The sequence below is a fragment of the Aythya ferina genome (genome assembly GCF_964211825.1).
Source record: "Aythya ferina genome assembly, chromosome: 7".
NCBI lineage: Eukaryota > Metazoa > Chordata > Aves > Anseriformes > Anatidae > Aythya > Aythya ferina.
Window position 1 is genome coordinate 16,783,051 of NC_140302.1, and position 23,271 is coordinate 16,806,321.

The 23,271-nt window shown below is 40.2% G+C and overlaps 2 protein-coding genes across 13 annotated transcripts in view; both read left to right on the plus strand.

Moving 5' to 3' along the window:
- The window catches only part of USP54 (ubiquitin specific peptidase 54), a 98,502-nt gene extending 87,970 nt beyond the window's left edge, over positions 1-10,532 (plus strand). For 8 of the 9 annotated variants that reach the window (XM_084525782.1, XM_084525781.1, XM_084525784.1 and 5 more), the window contains 5 exons: positions 1,277-2,733; positions 5,317-5,435; positions 6,432-6,572; positions 8,140-8,326; positions 9,099-10,532. In XM_084525782.1, the coding sequence (XP_084381908.1) occupies positions 1,277-2,733; positions 5,317-5,435; positions 6,432-6,572; positions 8,140-8,326; positions 9,099-9,757 (2,563 nt within the window). In that variant the 3' untranslated portion in view covers positions 9,758-10,532. Of the gene's footprint in view, positions 1-1,276; positions 2,734-5,316; positions 5,436-6,431; positions 6,573-8,139; positions 8,327-9,098 lie in introns of those variants that run through there. The other variant, XM_084525788.1, reaches the window with a different exon arrangement.
- A 9,664-nt stretch (positions 10,533-20,196) lies between these two features.
- PPP3CB (protein phosphatase 3 catalytic subunit beta) overlaps positions 20,197-23,271 on the plus strand; it is a 52,262-nt gene continuing 49,187 nt past the window's right edge. For 2 of the 4 annotated variants that reach the window (XM_084526758.1, XM_084526760.1), the window contains exon 1: positions 20,199-20,556. In XM_084526758.1, coding sequence (XP_084382884.1) covers positions 20,487-20,556 — 70 coding nt within the window. In that variant the 5' untranslated portion in view covers positions 20,199-20,486. Of the gene's footprint in view, positions 20,557-23,271 lie in introns of all 4 variants that reach the window. The other 2 variants (XM_084526759.1, XR_014695258.1) reach the window with 2 other exon arrangements.

Genomic DNA, 23,271 nt, shown 5'->3' on the forward strand with positions numbered 1-23,271 from the left:
TATCTGGATTGTACATAATGAGGGCTGATCATTTTATCAATCAGGGGTCCCTTGTATTCTCCTTCAAAGGAAAAATGCAGAGCCCCAGTAATGCATTTTGGCAGATTTTAAGAAAATTTAAAAAAAAAAAAAAAAAAAGAAAAAGAAAAACTTTCTAAACTAATTTTGTTCATGTTGTGCTTGCTCTCTGCTGCGTTGTGAAAAGAATGTTACATTTCCAAAAGTTGTATTGAACAAAATACTAATATTGCAGACAGTGAAAAAAATCTACTCATAGCCAGAGTTTTGAACTCTTACTTTGATTAAAGAAAAAAAAAGTTATAGACAGTGCAAACCTTGCAATTAGTCACAGACAAGGTCATTCTGCTATACACAACTAGGTCCTCATGATGTTAACTTCCATTTTATGTGTCTCAAGGAGGAAGCAAAGCATTGATGTTACAGTTCCTTCAAGTTCTCTGTTGGAGCTGTTTGTAGCCTATTGTCTCCTCACAGGGACGTGAACTTGGAACTGCTTTTTAGGTCTGCATATTTAAATGCTGAACTAAATGCAGAAAAATGCCAAGGACGTGTATGACCTAAGGACATAATTGTCTTACATTGGTATATAAGAATACAAATTCTTATTTAGAAGTATACATAGAATGCAAATTATTGCAAAATACTGGTTATATATTTAACATGAACTTTATTTAACCTGTTGGATATATATCTCAAAGCTGAGAATACAGCGATAACATGTGTGAGATTTCAACCTGTTCCTTCCATTTGTCAAGTTATTTTATGTGAAGCTACCTAGAGAGAGAGGACGTTATGGAAATATCAGTTCATACTCAGATCATGAACTTGTCCAAAGTATTTACCAAAAAATCTAAGATGTTAATGCTGGAAACCAATTTTATTTTATGTAAATGCTATTTTTACTATTCTTAAAATTATTCCTTCTCACACACTCAGTCTGCTGGTTAAAGTGCCTAGGGTGCTGTACAAGAATACTGTGAAAGTTTCTATAAAGCATAACTGTAGTAAAGTAATATTAAAAATATGAAATGGATTCAGCAGTTCAATTATAGTAGGAAATCAGACTTAGAAGCAAAGGACTAGCATGTATGTATCTACAGAATTTTAATACCAAGTCTTCATCAGAATTCAGTTAGCAAAAAAAAAAAAAAAAAAGTGTGTTTTGAGGAGTATGTAGCATAGGGTAAGTTCTGCACCCTAGGGATAAACGTAAGCAATGACTACTGCTAATCATTTACCCTTCTGTGTGTTTTAGTGAACAGACTGGCCCGCTCCAAGTACTGCTGAGCCAGGAGGTACCACTGGAACCCAACAAAGAAGTGGAATTTGGGTCCAGTTCTTTCTTCCACCCACCTGCTTCCTGCCATGAATTGCACTCATCATTATATCCAGAGTCTTCCTCCCTGTCCCCTACTGAAAGCAATCCATCCAACAGGATATCTCCAAACTTCCAGTCTGCTTCTGCTGATTTTCATGACCAAGTTCCCTCTTTTCCCTATAGGCAAGGGTTGGCAGAGAGGCCTGCAAGAACTGAGAATGATGCCCACTATAGTGTGGAACTTATTGACACCACAGCCACAGGGCCAAAAGACTATAGGGAATGCTGCAGTAGCAGCAAGTTAGAAGAGGTTCATAGCATAACACCCATTCTCACACCTCAGTACAAATCCAAGGCTAACACAGTAAACTGTGGATCTTTGCCTACACTGTTGCACTGTCCACATCCACCACAAGCAGCATCTCCTGAAAAGGACAACCAGCGCAGTCCTTGTTCCAAACTTGCAAGCTCTCCAGTGCGACCCAGCATTGATCATTTAGGGGGCTATCATGCAATGACCCCTGCAACTTCATCCCCTTCACCGCAATGCTCCCTGGATCCTTTGCAGAAAACAAATAAGTACTCCAGAGCAAACAGCCATGAGATTTTATTACCCTCACAGGATGAACATGGCACAGCAGAAAGTTGCACATCTGAGGGTGTTAGTACAAAGGGACATGTTCGCTCCTTGGCAGAGCAGTTTCAGAAAATGCATGCAGTTTCCCAGAGAAAAGGTACTCATGAAAAAGGCTGGATTGCTGCAGTATGTCAGGATGAGAAGTCTCCAAAGTTAATACAAAAATCTTTCATCAACCCTTCACCCTCTGGTTACAGACAGCTAATCCATCAAAACCAAGAGAACAAAAACCAGTCTTCTGAAAAATTATATTCAACTGTGGATATTAGGGATGGGGTAGTTTCTTTGGAGGGTTTTAGTGCCCAGCATGTTGCTTCTAAGAGTGTTTGTGCTCACAGTGAAGAGCTGTGTAGAAGAGGTGGACAGAATATAGCAGACCCTGCATCCTACCTGGAAAGGCACTGTCATGATGGAGGAATGAAACAGGTGGATGATGGAGCTACTAGTAGCATGGTTGCCTCTATGCCTGTGGACCGTTGGGTGGATAATGTTACTAGGTATTACAGTTCTCAGAAGGATAATAAGAATACTGAATGGCTTCCTGTACCTGGGAGAAGTCCATCCCTTTCTGATCAGAGAGCAGTTGGAGATGACTTGAGCAGGATCCCAGTACATCTGCATCCACAGTGGAATCAAGACACAGAACAGGAGCTCTCAGAACTGGAATCCCTCTATCAGACTAGTCTGCAGGCATCTCAGGCCACTAGGCCTTTCTTGGGAAGACAGGACAGTGCTAGGTATCCATTTGACCAATCAGGTAAGAATGCTGCAGTTGTTTTTCTTGGTTGACCTGCCTATGTATTTCATTATAGTTGAAGGTGTTTTTTTCAGTCAGTTTAATTAAAAGCAGAAAAATTTGTGCAAAGATGCAGAAAGATTCAGGTTGAGGATTCTGAAACCATTCTACCCATAGGGATAGAGAAGCACTGTGATCGTACTGTCTGGGGAGGCTGCAGTAGCTGTTGATCTTGCCAAGCAGCAATATCTGTTAGTATCTTGTTATCTGGAAATAATTGATTCCTTTTTTCAAGCAGGGAGCCAGCTGTTTAGGTCAGGCTACTGACTTTTGCTGTTTGAAAATTCTGCATCACCTCTGCAATTCATTAAACTGTTCCTATGCCTGGAATGAATGTTCTCCAAACTTGTGAATTTTAACTGTAATTGTATTGTATTTGAGAGTTTAGTCTGTACGTGGTTGAGGGGAATAACTTTTTTAGAAGTGTTACTAGGTCTCTGAGAGTTGAACTTTTGGGTTTTTTTGGCTAAGGAACATATGCTTTAAGTTTTGGAAAAGTGAAAGTGGCACTGAGGGTACGTGGTCTGTGCTAAGATCCTTGAGACCTTGTAGATGAGTTGGTACCAAAAGTAAACTAAGAGATTCTGGTGCTCTTGGTGAGAACAGCTCTGACATTGCTGGAGATACCTGTCTGAGTGTGACGATAGCAGCCCAGTTCCACTTAAGCTGTTCTAATCTTCTGGGATAGGACAACATTGATTCTCAGCCTAGCACAAGTGAAACAAACTTCTTTTTGATCCATGGCTTTGTATCAGAGCTACAAATTTTCTAATCAAATGCAAAGCAGCCTAAAACTTGATGGATACCGAAGTATGTGCATGTACAAAATACATAGCAATATAGGTTTCCCTATAGCAAGACAGGTTTCCCTATGCCCTGCAACTGTGGGGAGGGGTAGGAACCTCTGTTTTTCCTTGTAAATCAAGCCAGGCTGTGACCAGAGTGAATACCCTAGTAAGCTCTTGAACAGGCTTTTATACAACAGCTCAAATATTCCATGAAATTCTCATCTTACTTAGGATCAGGTCTGCCAGGAGAGTGTAAGCCATATTCTTCTTTTTTTTTTTTTTTTTTTTTGTTGTTTTTTTTTTTGTTTTTTGTTTCAGAATTAGGCAAGATCTCCCCACACAAATACTCTCTTGCATGGGCTTAGATCAGAAGGTCTCGTGTTCCCTTTTAGCACACTCATTTGGGAACTTCTTTATAGACACCTAGCAGGATAGAGCCCGCTTGCTTTAATGTTAACCAGGGCCCCAGAATTCTGTCATGCCTTAGTTCTTATGCTAACACTTTTCTTGCCTGTTTTCCCACTACATCATGAGGGATGAGATACAGATATTTTTTTGAAGTTTGTGTTTGAGATTTTTGCTTCTTATTTGCTGTGACTTTCAAATGCTTCTTCCTAAGCTCTGCAAATTCTGTTTGAAAACAAAATATCTATGTAACGAACTAGGTGAAAATCACCTGAGTAGATCTAGCACAGCGCTCTCTCTCTCTTAACTTGAATTACTTCTTCATTTGGAAATACAGTTTAAGCTTTCTATAACTTATCAACTGTTTTTATTAGACTTCTACATCCAAATTCACGGTGAAAATGCTGCTGAAGCTTTACTGGAGCTTTATAATAGAGAGTAAAAGCCCAAAGACCCAATCCTCCAAATGCCTCCCCTATGCAGAAAGGGTGTTGTTACCAGCCACCTCACTTTCCTTCCTTCATAGATAGATTCCCTGTGACCATTTTTATTAGGCCATTGATCTACCTGTATATTTCTTGAGAAATCTTAGGATTATATCTGGTTGGCGGCACACTAAAATAAAGTAACTGTAGTGATCTTTGTTATAAATAGCACTTTCAGCTGCTTAGCCACAAGAATGAATGGCTGGCAAACTGTAGAGTTGGGTGGCCACAAGCAGATGGACATGTGGGGATCTTAAAAGATGGGTCTTGTTTATCCCAAGTAACTTCAGGTAACCGTCTTGGTGGCTGATTTTCTGTCCATTGACAGAACCACAGCAAGGTTGAGGTGGGAATTGATCTCTCTGGAGATTTAGTCCAACCCTCCTGCCAAGCAGGGTCACCTAGAGCACATTGCGCAGGATGGCATCCAGGTGGGTTTTGAATATCTCCAGAGGAGACTCCCCAGCCTCTCTGGGCAACCTGTTCCAGTGCTCTGTTACTGTCACCCTCACAGTAAAGAAGTGTTTTCTCATATGTAGCTGGAACTTCTTTAGCCCCATAAACTATCTTACTTTTGTATCAACCAAGTACTGGTGTGCAGCTAAATCATTAAGTCTTAACTCTGTTAAATAGTTCAATTCCCTGTTCCCTAGAAACCCTGTAAAAGGGGCAAGTGAAACAGGAGTGAGTGTCTTGGACTCTCCCTTTGACAATGTTGTGAGTTAGCTTATGTATTGACCTTCCAGGAATTTATGATTACTTCTCATTCTGTGTGTTTAGCCTGTCTGTCTTCTGCCAAGATAGACAGAAATGTGACGTAATGTACAACTAAGCCCCGAGATTAACCATAACATTTTCTTTCCCAGTCTCTGCAAACCTGAATGTGAGGAAGCTGCATACTACAGCTGGCATGGGTCTCTCGAAAACCCCAACAGCAGAGATCGAGCGCAATCTGTATGGATCCGCTGTCTCTTCTGTCTCCAAGGTGATGACGTTCACTAAGATGTGCTTAGGGAAGGGAAGGAAGTGCTTTGTGCGAGTGAAAAAAAGTTACAGTTGGGAGAAGTGGAATATATTTTAAAAAATAAAAGTAGTGGGATCATCACTACTAATATTAGAGAGAATTTTAAGTACAGTCTGGTTCAGAATTAATTAGTGGAAACATGAGCAATTCATGCTATGCGTAGCTTGCATGCAATCACATTATCAAAATTCTGACTCCGAGATCACATACCCCCTGAAAACTTGAAGATCTAGTATTTGAACATTTTGGCTTTGTGTTCCAACTTAGGGTAACTGCTTCTGGATATTACCACTTACAGGGACACAGTTTTTTCCCATTTTTGACTGCGTCACTGCATGTTTTGATAGACAAGGGTTTAATGCTATATTTGCTGCAGTTGGTAGATGATCACCTCAGAGGGGAAGAAGATGCTTTTTTCTCTTTTTTTTTTTCTGAGAAGAACCTGTTTAAATAACTGGCAGTTGCATATCAGTGTCTGTACATGAATATGTATTCATACAAGTATTTTGTGGGGGAAATCATACTTTCTGTAGCAATTCCATACTCATTAAATGATTTTGTTTATATAGAACAAGTGAAAAGAAAAAGAAAGAAAATAATCATTTTCCTTGCTAACATAAGATCAGTAAGCTTCCAGCACTCATCAAATAATCCTGGTGTTTTTTTTAGTTATGAGAGGACTGTAGTACTTTATTGTATTTTGCTATAGAAAGAAATGGCTATAAAGGATATTATTTTTTTTATAATCAGATCCAGAAAGACCCAATTGCTTTAAGTTCTCAAGACTTCAATGAAGGATTTCAAAAGAGGAAAGGTCATGGAATTTCATTAAGCATTTCATTAAGAATTTCATTTCATAAGCAGTCTGTTAGATGTATATTGATCAATTCCCTGTAATTATTACACAAAATTGATGTTACAGAAAGCCTTTTCTGAACTGTGTGATATTGTCTGCAGGTCACGTATACCAGAGAACATAGCAGGGAACCAGAAGAGGAGGAAATGTACAGTGCAGAGAATTTCCGTCGCATTGCTCGCAGTCTCAGTGGGACAGTTGTCTCGAACAGAGAAGAGACCTTGGTCTCTTCTCACAGTTTTGTAAGTAGAATGATGTGTAGCTTTAAAAAGAGGCATTGTCTGCGTGTACAGTTGCTGTTTTCTGTCCGTATTTAGTAGTTAATGAACAAGATAGCAGGCAACTTGAACAATAAGCCAAGGTGAAAGTTTGTCTTTGTGAATTTTGTTCTCTTTCTGGTAGAAGAATGAGCTTTTATTTAAATAACAAAGGCATTTTCTTCAGGAGTCATTGCAGAGTAATACTTGCTGTGGCTGGTAAGCACGTGAGCTAATATTCCTTGCCCGGTATAAAAGGACATCCAGTATAATCTTTTCAGTTGACGTAGTTATTTTTCAATAACACTTCTAATAAAGCTTTGATCTTTAAAAAAAAAAAATAATAATAATAATAATAATAAAAAAAAAAAATTGCACTAGCCATATGAAAGTTTTTGCTCTCCTGTATGTATATACAGCAAGTGGCATTTTTAGCAAGCAAAGGTAAGCAAAAAGGGGAGATGATTCTAGAATTGGTACATAACATGCAGCCAATTACATATAGGAAGTAACTAAGAATAGGTAGGGTTGATTTTTTTTTCTCCTTTATCTCTGTTAAAGTAGCATAAACCAGTATAAAGTAGCATAACCAGCTATAATGTGAAGGTTTAGCTTGGATCTGTTTTTTGTTAAATGTACTTAGATTTTTATTGGAAACCAACTGCAAAATAAATGTAGAAGAGTCTTAGTTGTGAGATCGGTCATGTAGACTGGCTGATGTGATTGTAACTTCTGTTGCATACAGTAAGTTAAGCATATGTGTGTAAAATTCTGAATGTTTGCTCCTCAGCATACTTTGCTGAGATCTTTAATGCATACCTGGAGGTGCTGGCAGAAATGGTCAAAAACCTCTAGTTGTCCACCCCTCCCTCTGCTGAAGATTTTTGTCCCCACAGCAGAAGAAGCCAATAGGATGGCTTTCTGTCACCACTGTTGAAGTTAATCACTAGGCTTAAGTCAGTGGTGGCTTGTTATCGTGTTCAGTTACGCAATGATGGGGGAGAGGGTATGCATCCTATTTAGTCAGCACTGCTTTGGGGTGGGTAGCTTCTAACAGAGTGTACTGGTACAGTACTGGTAAATCCTTCAATTGCGCCAGGTAAATTTTTTCAGTCTTCAATCAGAGCTCTCAGTAAACCCTGCTAGAAAATAAGAAGGATCAGAAATACCCTTATTTGATTTCATGGCTTGTGTAGTATGGCATTTGAACTCTGACCTTCTGTTGATCTGTGGTTTTGATTTGTGAACCAAACCTTCATGATTAATTTGTGTGTTCTTTTTCTCCTTGGTATATTTCAATTTTGATATATACCAAGTTTCTTTGACATATTTCTCTAGGTATATTCAAGTCAAATTACTGCAGTGGCAAGCTAAAGCCTTACTGGATTGGTGCAGATTTTATTTGTATTCCTTTTTCACATACAAATGCATGTCATTTTTTTCCCAGTAATTCATCCCTTTCCTTGGATCAGCACCATTGTTGCTTGATTCAACCCAACTCTGTGTTTACTCATCATTTTGTTTTTTCTTCTCCTTTCTCATTTTATAAAAGGAAGCACCAAATATGAGGAAAATGCCAATGGAAACCAGCCACCGTTCTTCCAGCTCCACTTCCCTTCCTTTCCCCCACGATCCTCCTGTGTTTCCCTTTGATCCCCAGCACACCCCAAACCAGGTGCAGCACCTACCCCATGATGTACTGATGCCCAGCATGGTGGGCAAGGCACGTAAACCGTCAGGTAATCACAGGACTTTTCAACCTCCTTCATGATGAGAAATGTTGCTGAAATATGACTATGCAGGTCTTGTCTTTTGTAATGATACTTCACCATCAGCCTGACTTCCTCCAGAAATTTGGAAGGATGAAACACATTGTTTTTCTCTTTCTCTGCCCTTGTGCATTGTCCACTTAGCACAGAATCACTGAACATAACAAAAGTGAATTATCTTCATGGATACGTTATAGTTACTTTTAATATGAAATCATATTCACATTTATGTGAGGAATTTTCTTTAGTGCTAAAATAGCAGTAAACCCCACCTTTTTTTTTTTTGTCATGTATTAGATTACTTCCACAAGCTGCTAGCTCCAGCAAATTACACATGTAATTGTGTTAATAGAAATAACTAACTCCTGCGTTTTTTTCTATATGAATTAATTTCCCTGTGAAAGACATCAGAAACAATTTAATCTACCAGCATTGAAATACTTCGATGGGCTTCTCCTTGATGATGCAAGAGAGATGGCTATTAAAGAAATCTTTTGCCTTGTGAAGTGTCTGACGGTAACTGAAGTAATATAAGGAGGAAATGCAGAAAGGAAAGCGAATACTTAGGTTGCAATTAGCTTTCATTCAGAATTCCATGTCAACCATTAACTGGATGTACTATTGGTTTAGTTTATCTTCTGCTGCTGCATGTTGGCCACAGCTGGCAGTTCTGTGAGGAAGCAATAATACACAGAACATAACTGAGCAACCTTTGTGTGTTGTGTCTATTATCTTTCCCCAGGAGATCAGAAGAACGTCATCCAGAAACTTTTGGTTGTGCCTGACAGGGGTGAAGCTTTCCAAGGTGACGACTACCCAGGTGTGGCACTGAGCTATGGGAGTCTCCCTTGTGCACCCAGAGGCACCCTCTCCCAGGGGCAAAAGCCTCTTGTTAATCTGCCTTTAGGAGGTGGAGCATCAAATGTCTCTGGCCGTTGGCTGAACATGAGCTACCCTGCCAGACAAACAGCCACCTTACCAGATAAACGAACGGCGCTCTGGGGGAAACACGCTGGCCAGACAGGCAAGAGTTTACAGGAAGGCTTCTTCCAGCAGCCTTCGCAACATCAAATGCATGAGTCTTACGCCATCGGTTGCAGGCTGCCAGCCAGCACAGACTACAGCACTTTAAGAATGCCACATGAGCCTTCATGGGACCCCAGTGCCCCTCAAGGCTGTCCTGTGCCCCCTTCCTGTGTTAAGGCCCCGGGTCCGAGGAGAGTTGATATGCCCCCAGATGAAGACTGGCGACAAAACAGCTACACCCCTCAGCCGGGCAGAAGACGAATGCTGCCAGTGCATGTGAAAGATGGGACTTTTTCTTCTGCTTCGGAGACGCACAGAAACATGCTGGCTCGAGCAGCAACAGCTACTGGCACCATGCACAATAACGGCTGGTGAGGTCCTGTCCACTCTGTGCACCCTGAGAAGTCACTCTGAACAGTCTATAGCTGTTGCTATAGTGTGGATTATGTGGAGACAGCAAACTCTTTCAATCAGTATCTGCCAGTTTTGTCTTAAAATGTAGCTATACGACATGTGGAAACTAATTGCACTGTATTTCTTTTCTGACACTACTGAACTGCTGTCTGGGTGGGGAATCTTAGCTATTATAGTCCTGGCCTCTCCTAGCAAGAAGTGCTGTAGGAATGGTAAATGTCAGGGGCACTGGTTTACGGGTAAGTTCAGAAGTATGTGCATGTTTTGAAGGAAGATGGCCATTAATGGGAAGACATTTTAAGGACTTTTTCATGAAATGTAGCTTTGGTAAATTCTTTGTGTACAAAGCCAATCCTTTTGTTTTCCTCTCCTTCCTCACCTTGTTCCTTCATAGTGGAAAACAGACAAAAACTAACCAACCTTCCAGGTTCTAGTAAATCTATACTTGGTAGGCTGGCAGTTAGCAAACCAAACCCTATTTTCAGTGTGCTGAGATCTCAGGCAGAGATCACGGCTATAGCTGCTGCTGAGGAAGTGGTAGGGAAACATTGTTCATTGGTAAAACAGAATTTTCCCCACTTCCTTAAGGCAAACTAACAATGCTTCAAACAAAAGACTGTTAATGCTGCACGCTTAATTACACCATTGTAAACACAGAATAAGTTTTAACTATTTTAGTGTCAAACATACTTGCTTTTGTAAGTATTTTTCAAATAAATCTATGAAAATAGTTATATTCACCTGTTTATGAGCTTTCTTTGCTATTTGCCTTTACTGATCAATTGGCCTGAAATTGCTGATTGATTTTCTTATACACTGAGTTACTTAGTGTACTTCATTTACAAAATGTATGTAATCAGTGCTTAACTAGATTGAAGGACGTTGTGAAGATGTAATTTTGTTCTAAATTTGATGTTTCACACTACTGTGCTTAACTTTCCCCTCATAACAGGCAGTAATTAACTGTCCTTTGAAAGGTGTTTTGAGATGTCTTGGGAGGGGCGTGGGGGGATGACAGTATAGAATCTGTGCAAAATGAATGCACGTAGGATTCTTAATCTTGTACATAAGGGTCATTAGAAATGATTGGTGTAATGAGAAATCTCATTGTAATAGGAGTTGAAGTCGTACTCTTGCAAATGCTTTCAGATGTAGTGGTTACAAGTGATGTAACAGTGCAAGTTTTAATACTTATATAAAAACTGGGACTGCAGACTCTGTCCTATTCCAGCCAGCCAGTGGAAGGTCTAGTCTGCCCTCTAGTGCATGGTTTTGCTCATCTGTTTTCAATGGTGTTCCAGGTTGAGTCTTTTAATCTTCATTTCCAGTTAATTTCATGATTTGCACTTGATACTTGATGAAATTTAATCTGTTCTTGCTGTTTAGGCTGAGATTGAGTTTCATTCACTTTACTGAATGTCATTTCTCAGTTTCTCCTTTCTAAATAATAGCTGTGATGTCTGTTATTGTTACAATTTGATGTAATTACATAGTTTTCAAGTGTGTGTTGGGGTTATGTGGTACATTTCTCTTTACATAACTGCCCCTCACTAGCTCGGGGAAGGACACAAACACTTCTTACACCCTACTATTCCTAAAAAAAAAAAAAAAAAAAAAAAAAAAGACTTTCACAGAACATTTTAACCAGTTTAATATCTTGAAACTTTTGACAGTTCTACTGTTCTTTTTACTAATTATTTAAAGAAATGGAGCATTATTTTACTGAAACAGCTGTTTGATTAAGGTTTGTTTGCAAGCAGATGGAACTGTTGGTCTCCTTGGCTCGACGTGGACACATGATAATGAGCTGCGAAGTTCCTAGCTGTAGAAGGTACAAGTCTGCTTATAGGAAGTAGCTCCAGTGCAGAGGTGGATGGTTGCATCACACACAACTGATGGAAACATTCCTGTTGCAGCTGCAGCTTTCTTGTTGTTACATTCCTTTTACACAAATCATATCACTCTAGACAGCAGTCCCTGTTTGTTTTCAGCTTTACTTATTAACCTTTAGCAGTCAAATTTATAGTAGACCCAGAATCCAAATGAGGACATAGGTAGGTATTTGACACTTTGTGTGGTATACCTTTAAAAAAAAAAAAAAAATCAGGTCACAAAGTGAGGCTTAAGTAGCCTTGAACTCAATAATTACCTAAAACAGAAGTCCACTGAAACAAATCACAAAATCACACCTTAAAGAAGCAAAATGTAGAATGAAACATTTGCAAGTAAAGAAAATGTATATGCTTGGATTTTTATTAAAATATTATAATCCTAGCTACTGTGAAGGAGGAAGTACACTTCCAGAAAGCTGTGCAGAATAATCCTGAGGTGAGGCAACTCATTTTAATCATACTACCACTGGTGTTATCCTTTTTTCTTTAAAAGGGATTGTGTATTTTCTTTACTCTGTCATCGTAGTTCTAGCTACCAGGTTTCAAAATTGATTTGTAAATCACCTTTGTATATTAATTGCTTACTATGAAATTAACTGCACTAGAGGCCTGAAATGGACAAACTGGAATGTTAACCTCTGAAATATTTCCATATTGAGCAGTATGGTAATATATCAGAATAGAAACAAACTGAAGTAGATTCAGCAATACATTTAACCTGGGAGAGAACGTGAACCTGAAGAAACAACATCACTTCATTTGTAGCTCATGCCTGCAAGTCCTAGAGACATTAGTAAGTTAATTGCCATTTGACTAACTGGTAGCTTTTCACTTTCTTCAGTGATATTTATTGGCTATTTGAACCCTAGGAAATTAATTATGTATTAGTTAAATAGCTCATTAAAAATCACTGTTGCCCATAAGAAGGGTGAGGAGGAAGCTTCAACTAGGAATTCAGCAGCTATTTTGGAACAGTCCCTTAAAGCTTATAAACTTTGATGCAACGTAGCTGTGGTTTTCTTTCTAAAGTAACCGTCACTGGCTGCAGAGTAGGTTAGTGGATAGAATTTAAGTTAAATGAAAATAAAATCTTAAATATTTATTTTGAAGTTAATTCCCATTCTCAAAAAAAAACAACTGGTATTTGATTTCACAGTGTGTTGTAATTCATGTGTAGACCTGGATTGTGGGGTGGGGAGGAAGAGCAAAACTAAATAAACAGTGATTTGGTGTTATAGCAGTAGCAAATGTGTGTAAATACAGTTTTTTCTGTATGTGCAGAAGGAGCTACCTAGCACAGTTCTTTCTCTTCAAAGCAGCAGAGTATGTGAGCGCTGTTTATAGAAATCATGTTCAGATCTGCTGAACATCTGACTTGTTCAAGTGGAGCATGTGCTGGAGGGACTTACCAGTCATTCAATTCAAGTGAACCGTGCTTTAGAGAAGTGAGCTACAGAAGCGTGAGGTATGTGCCTGGGCCTTCCTAAACAAAGGCTGCAGCACCCACGTTAAAACACATGGTCTTTGGGAAGAGGGAAGGAACCGTTTAACTTTCTGTTTCTGTTTTCTGTTTCTTAACACTGCTGACAGTGACGGTTAGGGAAAGAAGTATGAACAGTAGAGAGCGTTCCCAATGCATATTCTACATTTCATGTCACTTAACGCATTTACATATTTTTCGCAGTGGGAATGAACTCCACCTTTTTTCATGATTGGCTGACCTGAACTAGGCACTGAAGTGAAGAATGAAAGGGTAATATCTGTGCATCTTTTGGCGGAGGGGATCAGGGTGGAGGTGTGGGGAGAAGAGAAGGAAGGAAAAAAGCAGGGGTTGGGTGGATTGGAGATGGAGGAGAAATAGACGGATAGGTTAAAAAAAAATGTTACAAGAACATTTATGCGTTACATCTCTTCACTCAGAAGTCTCCATCTTTTTGGAGAACACTTGGGCAATTCAGACAGACCCATTACTTTCTTTCAAGGGATGGATTCCTGGGCAGAGCGGGTCCTTAGCACTGGTCTGCTGCTGAAGCTTTTGAGAAAGGAAGACTGTAGAGAGTAGGCGATGTTCTTTATAGGACTTTAATAATGTTCATGCAGCTGTAAGTTAAACTATGCAAAACATATTACATACCTCTGCTATATGTATAAATAGTCACTGGGCAAACGGTGTAATAATCAGGTTAGTGTTTATATCAGCTGAGGCAAAGACAAAATGTGCTTATGTTTTTAGAGATCCCTCACTTGCACTAGATGTGTTTTGGAATTGCCTAGCACTGTGCTGTTTGCTGCTTATCACTATGGGTGGCAAAAAGCAGAAGTTAGATTTCTATCACTGCATAGTTCAGAACCTTTTCAAGCCTAATCAGACATGTCTGCAATGCTCCTTCCATACCAGTTCTACGATTACTTTCAGCAATGGAATTAGCTTTTTAAAGCTTAGGAAATGTTTTAGAAGCACATTAGATTGGCTTTTTTAAATTTTTTTTTCATTAAATCCTACTGCACTACCACTGAAATTTTCTACCTGCATCATTCTTCTATCAAGGAATTTTAACACTTTAAAATAAAGCCCCCTTTAAAAGTTTAAAAATATATATGTATATATATAAATATATATGATGGAAAAATATCAGCTAAGATCAGTTACACAGTTGCTTCAGAACACTGCAGAATATGTTTTGTAGTATGTTTGTGGAAGCATATACAAATGGATGAGTTCAGCTGAAGAAATCTAAACTTCCTTAATGACATCAACAAATTTTTTTAGTATTCACGCTTGGGTGAGTGAACATTGAATAGACTGTTAATCTTCTTGCTCATAAGTATATTTGTAAATTAACTTGAACTAGCTTTATTGCAGGATTTTTACCTTAAATTTAGGATGGCCCAGTCCCAGATAGAGAATCATAGGCTTTATGGGTGTATATGTTATTAATCAAAATAATTAAACATACCTGAGAAAAGTGAGTATAAATTAAGCTGCATTTTAATAATCAAATCTGAGAATCATTTCATACTTTTAAATTTTAGTTTAACTTTTTTTTTTTTACTAGTCTGGCAAAGTGATTTTGATGATGGTCTACAGTTTCATATCATGCAATTTTTTTACTCAGAATTTGTACTAATTGCTATGTGATTGTCTTTTGTGGGAATTCCAAACATAGAACAACTGCTGATTAACTATACAAGGTTGCGTTAAGTAGATTAAAGCACATTAGAGCATGTGCATGTTAACGTGCAATATGTGTGAAGTGTAAACAGTATCTGAATGCAATTAACTTGCTTTGATTTATTAATCTTGACTTAGTAACCTTGAATTACTTGCTGAAATGCTGCACATAAAGCTAGTTTAATGAATGCTTGTTTCTTCCTCTCTTGTCTGACACGTTGATAAATATTTGTAGAGCATAGCTTATATGTTATTTGAAAAATCTCTGGGTTCTGCTTGCGGTGAGGCTACTTGTTTTATTACTTGAAAATAATTTGCTTTCAAAATGCAGTAATACCAACACAGCATACTAAACTTCTCAGTTTCTTATACAGGTTAACTGATTTTTATTTTTTTTTAATACAGTATATGTTAGTTAAATACAAATTAGTGTTATACCATTGAATAAGTTACAAGTATTAGAAATCCGGTATGTATTCTTAAGTATATTTAAGAAGAAATAACCAATTGTTCATGACCCCATGTATTAATAGTTTTGAATTGGGTGAAACAATCTGTAACTAAATTTTCCATTTGTTTTGGTAGTTCACAGTTTCTCCAGATAGATGAAAAAGGCTCTGTTGATGTTAAAGAACCATTTCAGCTCTATAGGCTGGTTTTGATGGACTTCCATTAGAGGCTTGAAAGAAGCGATGCTGTAGCTGATATAGCAGTTAGGTGTTTATGATACCTTAATCATCCGAACATGGAGGAGGGTCATCTCAAGTGATTTTTCATAATAAACTGCTGATTTGAACACAATGATATAATTGATGTGAAAAGCCAAGACAGTACAGATCAGAAAATAAATGTAAACAAAATCTTCCTACAGTTTGAAGGGAAAAAAGCCCCTATCTCTTTAGTGGCTTTATAAATTTCTATTTGTATATAAACTTATTGGGACAAAATACATAGTAGAAAAGCTTTAATCATCATGTGGTATTATTCTGGGATATCCTTTTCTTCATTCATTTAACTATTCGTCATACCCTCAGGTTTTCCCATTTGTGAGGGTTATTTTTTGCACAATTTTATTTAAGGCACAATTTTATTTAAGCTATCCAGTCCCAATGGATCAATTAATTCTGATTAATGCATATTAATGTTTAATGGTATTTGGTTTCAGTAGCTTGTTTAAAAAGTTGCAGAGGGGTAAGATGAAGGCATAGCTGCATGGGATTTGGGATTTCTCTTATCTATAGGATATCTTGTACATGGATCAACACGACTCATCGAAGTAGGAATTCTCACTTTTATATAATAGTTACATATAGTAAAATATTTTACATTATAGCTTACATATAGTAAAGCAAAGTGATTTTAATGATATTCTCCTATATGTAGGCCTGCTTACCTTTTAATACTTTGCCAGTTAAGTCTCATGCTTGTGGAGGCTTTAAAAAAAAAAACACCAGAGAGAACACAAAGGAGGGCAGCAAAAAGCAGAGTGAACTCAATTTTCAGAGTGAGTAGAGGTGACTGGCTCATAGTCTATTAATATCATCAAGGTAGTAAGATAAATGAAGAGAGGGAATTGCTTAGTCTCAGGTGGTAGGAGAAAGAGCAATAGCTTAAGGCTAAGGAAGGAAAAGTTTGAACTAGATAATAAGGGAGGGGGAAGGAATGCTTTAAGCAGAGCAGTTGAGCAATGTTTTGGGAAATCGAAGGAAGAGTTTGAGGTACCATCACCCCAGAGGTGTGAGATTTAGAGTTGTGGCTGATACATTTTGGCAAGAAAAACATCACCTAAAATTCTAGAGTCGAGCTATGTAGGTGGTGCAGGGTGGATTGCCTCAGCTTTTTTTTTTATTTTGCATTTGTGATATGCTGTGAAAAATGAGAGGGGCCTTGACTAGCTTTTAAAATGTAGCCTATTTCTGCAGCCAGTTCATAGAGCTAACCAGAGAATGAAGGGAATGTGTAGGGAGTGCAATAGGCCAGAACGGTAGTAAAGTTGCTTGTAATTTATACTATAAACTATCTGAGGACATTTTTTGCTTTTTAAGTCAGTGCAGTTTCTCAGTATTGGATGAACTGTAAAACCTTGGTAAAACCTTGTGGCTTTTTTTTTTTTTTTTTTTTTTTTTTGCGGGGGTGCCAGTCAGCTACATTGCTGGCCAAAAAGTTTTCCTTGTCCATGATGACATACCATAGCAGCATGGAGAGGCCTAAAAAAAAATTCAGTTCCCATTCCAAGTCATTAATTTGTCTGACATTGGCAACTAGTGTATTGCAGTGATAATGATTTTATGATGCTGGAGAAAATGGCCTAAGACGGTGCTTTCAGCCTTTTAGAATGATGCTGTTGTGTTATGGGCAATAAGGTTTGCCATAAAAACTGTCTTTGGACAGCAGGGAAATCTGATGTCTTCAGAGAAAACTTCACATTGAATACTTTACAGTATAGCAATGTGTCAAAATGTATTTAAAATTTGGCTTGTTCTGAGTCAGTCTCACAGTTTATATGAACCACAATACCATTTCTGGCAATTCAGAAAGGACGGTTTCTAACAGTCACTAGTGAGAGTCAACAAAATGGAACAACCTCTTAAAAGTTTTGAAGTTTCTCTTCATATTATTCTCCTGCTTGTAGCACATCTTTCCTTCTCAGACCTGGTTTATCTCTGCAAGATTTGCTCTATGCATCTTTCTCCTGGGATCTGGAATATATCTCTCTCTCTCCTGTGATTCAATTTCTTTCTTAGAGTTTTCAAAAAGTCCTCGTTGGGTAATTAGATGATTCTGGGACATTGCATTGTGCCAGTTTTAAAGATATATGGCTGTTACAGTCAGAGGGGACTGTTCTGATCATCTGACCTCTTGCATGAGATGGATACAGAATTTCACAGTCATTTTTATGCCTAGCTTCTGTCTGAACTTAAACATCATTTGTTGTCTGAGGTGACTATTTACTTATTTTTTACTGTATCTTTTACTGTTTAGGTATCAGAAAATTCTAGGTTTTAATATTTTTGTTTAACAAATGACTCTTTCCCATGGTGTAGAACAAGATGGATTGGCTTGATCTTTCCCTGTACTTCTTGCTGATTTTTTTTTTTCTCTGTAACAAAAGCAGTTGCTCAAGTAGTAGTCCAGTGCAGGCTAGAGGAAGATTTAGTATACCGGTTAGAATAGCAATTGGCCTTTTTTTTTTTTTTTTTTTTTTTTAAGATATTAAAATGTGTGGAATGAAATGGCCACTTGGTGGCAAAGTGGAATGGGAAATAAAATGTAATTCTGTTTTTTCAGAAATGCTTTTGTCTGGCATTTATGAGAGATATGTGGTAAACTGTTGAGTTTATAAAGGCACGTTGACTTTTACTTGCAAATCTGTGTTTCTATTTGTAATTGTGTTGCTAACTTCCTATAGCGATAATGCTATTTGTAGTTCATTGAAGACAAGCCATACAGAATCAAACAGCTTTGCTTTCACCATGAAGTTATGTTAGTTGAGCTAGGGCAATATGGATGCCCCTTCGAGAATTTCTAGCAGATTTAGAGATGACACAACATGAAAGCTTCAATGGTAAGCTAAAGGGCTTGGGCATAATTCTTTACTTCTGTGTTTCTCACTAATACAGGTTTTGGCATTGTCCTAATGAAAAAGGCACTTCCTTTGTATTTTAATAAGGCAAGATGGAATACATTAAAACCAAAAAATGGACAACAATAAAAGCCCAAAGTAAACATGCTAGCTAACTTCTCTATCTGTTGTTATTCAAAAATAGTCATTCAAATTATTATTTTTAATGTTTTAAAGATATATGGTTTATAGGGAGACAATGCCATTCATCAAGCCAACCTGATGTATTTGGGCAGTGGGGTACAGCAAGCTTTCTCTGGATGAGCCTTTTCCTCAGATGCCAGAACAGCATTAGAAGCATTTCAGTTTGCAAGGCACTCTGGAAGCTCCTCCTGCCACACCATCAGAATAAAATAAAACTGTGCTAAGCTTTTTCCTCAACCAGAATTCTATCAGCTCCTTTTACTTCATACCCCAAGGGATAAAGAAGCATGTTGGCTGTAGGCTCATGAGAGAAGAGAGTAACTGAGAGGCATCTCTCTTTGCAGCAGCACTTCAGCTACAGAGGTAATTCCTGGCAACACCCAGCAAGGTCTCAGGTTCCCTGTGTTCAGCATTGTATGGACAACTGAATTTCTTTCAGTCTCTGTTTCACATTGTCAAACATTGAAACTGCATTTATTACTGAGCTTCTCTTGCTACTAAATTCACTGAACAACACTGAATTAATTCCCCCCCTCTCCCTTTTCCAGCAGATCTACTTTAAGCTAATTTTAAGTCAATTGGAGCAGTGTTTACTTACTGCCCTTCCTATCCTATGCTCTTGCTGCATATTCTGATCTTATGGGTATGGATGGTGCTGAAGCTGAATTTTTTCCTATTTAAAAGCCATGCCCTTTAAATGGGTTGTACAATGACAGACATTTGCCAAACACGGGGTATGAAGTGGTAATTCCTACTACTGCAAAATGTAAAGGTTAAACGCAGAATAGTGGTCCAGGATTTTTTTTGTGATACTGTGTCCTAGCTCTGTGTGCATGTACACATTTTACTTATGGACATGGAATTAAGAGTTGTGTTTTCAAAAGCTGTGTTTTGAAGGCTTACATGTTCCATTAATAGATAAATAAGGACTATAATTCTGATTCCCTTAAATTTATCAACCGCTTCTCATGAGTGTTGTAGAGTGGTATGTTTATCAAAAGTTGGCTCATGTAATTTAAAAAGGGGGAGGGCACAATCAAACCATCTTCCTGTATAAACTCTCAATTTTGAGGTATTTTTGGTTGTCAACCATGAGCTTTCCATGCTGCAGATGACAGATACCTCCTGTCATTCTTGCTCTTGCCGTGTTCAGGTGGAAACCAATAACCAGGAGCCTGTTACTGATTTATTATGTCAAGTGGGTCGCACAACTCCATACATCTTACACATTTTCTTTATTAATAGCTGAAAGCAGCAGCTCCACAGACAGAGAATGGTTTAAATCTCCCTTCCCCGTCGCCGCTGCCCCCCGCGCCCAGCGTGGCCGCGGCCGCCTCACAAAATGGCTCCCCGCGCGCTGCCCGGCGCTGAGGGGCGGCCCCGCGGAGCTCTCCATGGTGGCCGCGGGGCCGGGCCGCGCCTCCCCTCCCCTCCCCGGCCTCGGCCTGGCCCGCTGGCGGCGGCGGCGGGGGCGCTCCGTGCCGGCGGGGCCGCAGCCTCGCCGCCCCTCCCCGCGGCGGAGGCGCCGCCCCGGCGGGGATCGTGCGGCGGCGCGGGGGAGTTTGGCCACGCTCCCTGCCGGCCGCGCTGGCGGCGCGGGGAGTTTCGCCACGCTCCCGTAGTCCCCTGGCGGGGCGGCGGCGCGGTGCATGCCGGGCCCGAGGCGGACCGACTGTCCCCTGGCTGCGCGAGGAGCTGCGAGCCGCGCCTGCCGCCATGTTCCGCCGGGGCCTGTAGGCGCCCCCAGCCCCGCCGCGCCGCCCCGCGCCCCTCTCCCCGCCGGCCCGGGGGCGGAGGAGGCGGACGAAGGCGCCGCCGCGCCCAGCAGCAGCCGCCAGCGGAGCCCGGCAGCGCCCAGCGATGTCCGCCAAGGAGGGGAGCAAGGTGCTGCTGCTGCCGCCGCACGCCACCAGCGAGCGAGCCGTCAAGGGTGAGGCACCCCCGGCACGGCACCGGGGGGATGGGGGGGGGGACACGGTGCGGGGCCTCGGCCGGGGGTGGCGGGGGAGGCGGCCGCTGTGCGGGGCTCGGAGCCGCGCCGGGGCCTGTGGGGGCCGCACAGCCCGCCGCGGGTGGGCTCCGTGGGCTCCGTGGGCCCGCAGCCGTCCCCCCGCAGCCCCGGGGCCTGGCCCGGTTGTGCCCGCAGGCGGTGACAGCGCGGGGGGGAGCCGCTGCCTCCGCTGCTGCTGCTGCTGCTGCTGCTGCTGGGTGTCGGCCTGGCGCCGCCGGTCCTGAGGAGGAAACTCGCCGTGGTCTGTTTCTTCCCGGCCTCCCCGGTGTCAGGGTCTCACGGGGAGGCGTTAAAGCCGAACGTGGTGCCTCGCAGAAGTGAAACGTCTGAGAGCAGATACAGCCGTCACACCGAGATGGTCGTGGGGCCGTAGAACATGATCCGTGCTTCACAGCATACATGTGTCATCCTAGCATTTTGAGGGGAATATTCCTTTGCAACTGAAGTGCTTTGAGCATTTCTTGCTAGGTCTGTGTCCCCAGCGAAGAGGCTACCATTGGTTGCGCTTTAAAGAATTCCTAGTTTTTGTTCACTCAAATTGCAGATATGCTTCCAGAGCTCTGATGTCACCCTGTATTTACCCGTGGCAGTGTGGGCATCGGCGTGAGGTAGCAGACCTGGGCAATCAGAAATTGATGGCTATATACAAAGCGGCCTGTTTTTAAGATCAGAATTCCAAAGAACACAGATCTAACCGATTTCACAGGAGAGGAGATCTGTTCGTTTAACTTAATAGGGGTTCTTGAGAAACGCAGAGGATGTTTTTGTCTTCAGCAAGGCTTAATCAGGGCCTTGGAATCCCATAGTATGTTTTGGAAATCAGCGTGTTTTCCAGTAGGCTGGAAACCTTCACTCGCAATAAGTTGTTACTCATTTTGGATTGCTTAACTTGTTGATTTGTTTGAACAAATTGCGAGAGTAAAAGTAGAAAATGGTAGAACTAGCCTGCTAGGAGCTTGTATTAATTTGTGCTGTTGGTGTGAGACTGTTAGTTTCAGGTGTTTGGACTTGCTGAATGTTTGTACCTTTACAGCAATCCCTTGTAACAAATCTAAGTTCCTCAAACAATGCAGGAGAACTATTGGTAAGTGATTAGCTACTTCAGAGTGCACTGGAATACCTGCTGATTTCCCAAACCTTAATAGTTCAGCTTATTAAATGCTACCTATGCATCTGGTTGTTAAAAATGGTAGTTAAGACCTGCTTCATTCTGACAGGATTACAGCCTGGGGTTACAGTATTTCTTTGGACCTGGGTGTGTGGGATACAGAACTCTTGTAATCAGGCTCGATATCGTCATCTGACATAATTACAGCCAGTTAAATGTTCACATAGCACCATTTTTCTGTTCTTTCTGGTGACCTGTCCTGTCTATAGCTATCATGCTGAATCACTGGTTTCTGGAGAAAGCCTGGCCAGCTGTGCGAAGCTGTCTGTGTTCTTTGTAGGAAGGACAGGTTTTTCCACCACCCCCCATGAGATGCAATGCAGTTTGAAATATTTTTTTAGACAGCAACCCCAGGGGTGCAAGATTGCAGGTTATGTCAGTGCTAAGCGGGAGTATCTATGCAACAGAAATACATTTGTTGAAAGCATGTTAAAATGTGACATCTCTGTTCACAAATAGATGTGTTACCTCTCACATACCAAGATATGTTCACCATGCTCCTACCTATGGTATGGTGAACAGATCACAGATGGGCTGGTATGCTTTTAAAACAGGTGGGCCCTCTGCTTTTGTCAAGACAACGTTCTATAGCAGGGACCTAAAAGTATTAATTTCTTTTAATGGAAACATGTGGACCGGGTGGGTTGCTGAAACTGTTAAAGATGAATTTAAATGGTTAAATAATGCCGTTTTACTTCTTGAATGCTTATGAATCGTTGTTGAAATTGGTGATTTTTTTTCATAAGTATCAAGCTATTTATTGATATGTACTAAAGAATTTATTTACTGGAATAAGTTTTTGAGATTCTTTTAAGGGAATAATTTTTCATCAAGAAAATAGAAAGCACTATAGGACAAAAAATATATAGAGGTGTTCTGATTTTTTTTCATGCTGCCAGTTCTGTTTTCTGACTCTAGTTGCTGAGGTCTTTCATGTATAATATCTTAGGTCCTTGAGAACAGCTGCAGAACTTGGAAGACAAATGCGGTAACGTTACCTGGTGTGTCTGCGCCATATTGGTCAATGTTTCAGATTTCATGCTCTCCAGGTATTAGGTCTTCTGGGGAGGAAACATGAATTCAGGATTTAATGCTCGCTGGTGTTTGCATTGTTTTATCTCTTGCTTTTATTTATTTATTTAGCTTTATTTTTCTTCCTCTGTATTACTGGGAAAGGGGAAGAAGTAAGAAACCATCGAAGACAAGAGGCTGTGAGAAATTAAATCCTTAATCATTAATAATACGTGTTGGCAGAAATGAGCTAGAGATGCTCATCCAAGAAAAAAAATGGTTAAATTACTGTATCATCAGTAACTAATCTTTTCTAATAAGGTAGGGTAATAATTAGGATATGCCCTTCCCCATTATATTTTGACCTGTATATTTAGGTATTCATCAGAGGTGCGTGTGTCTGGAAGAGCACCTGAAATGTTATCAGGTATAATGTTCAACATTGGGCATATAGA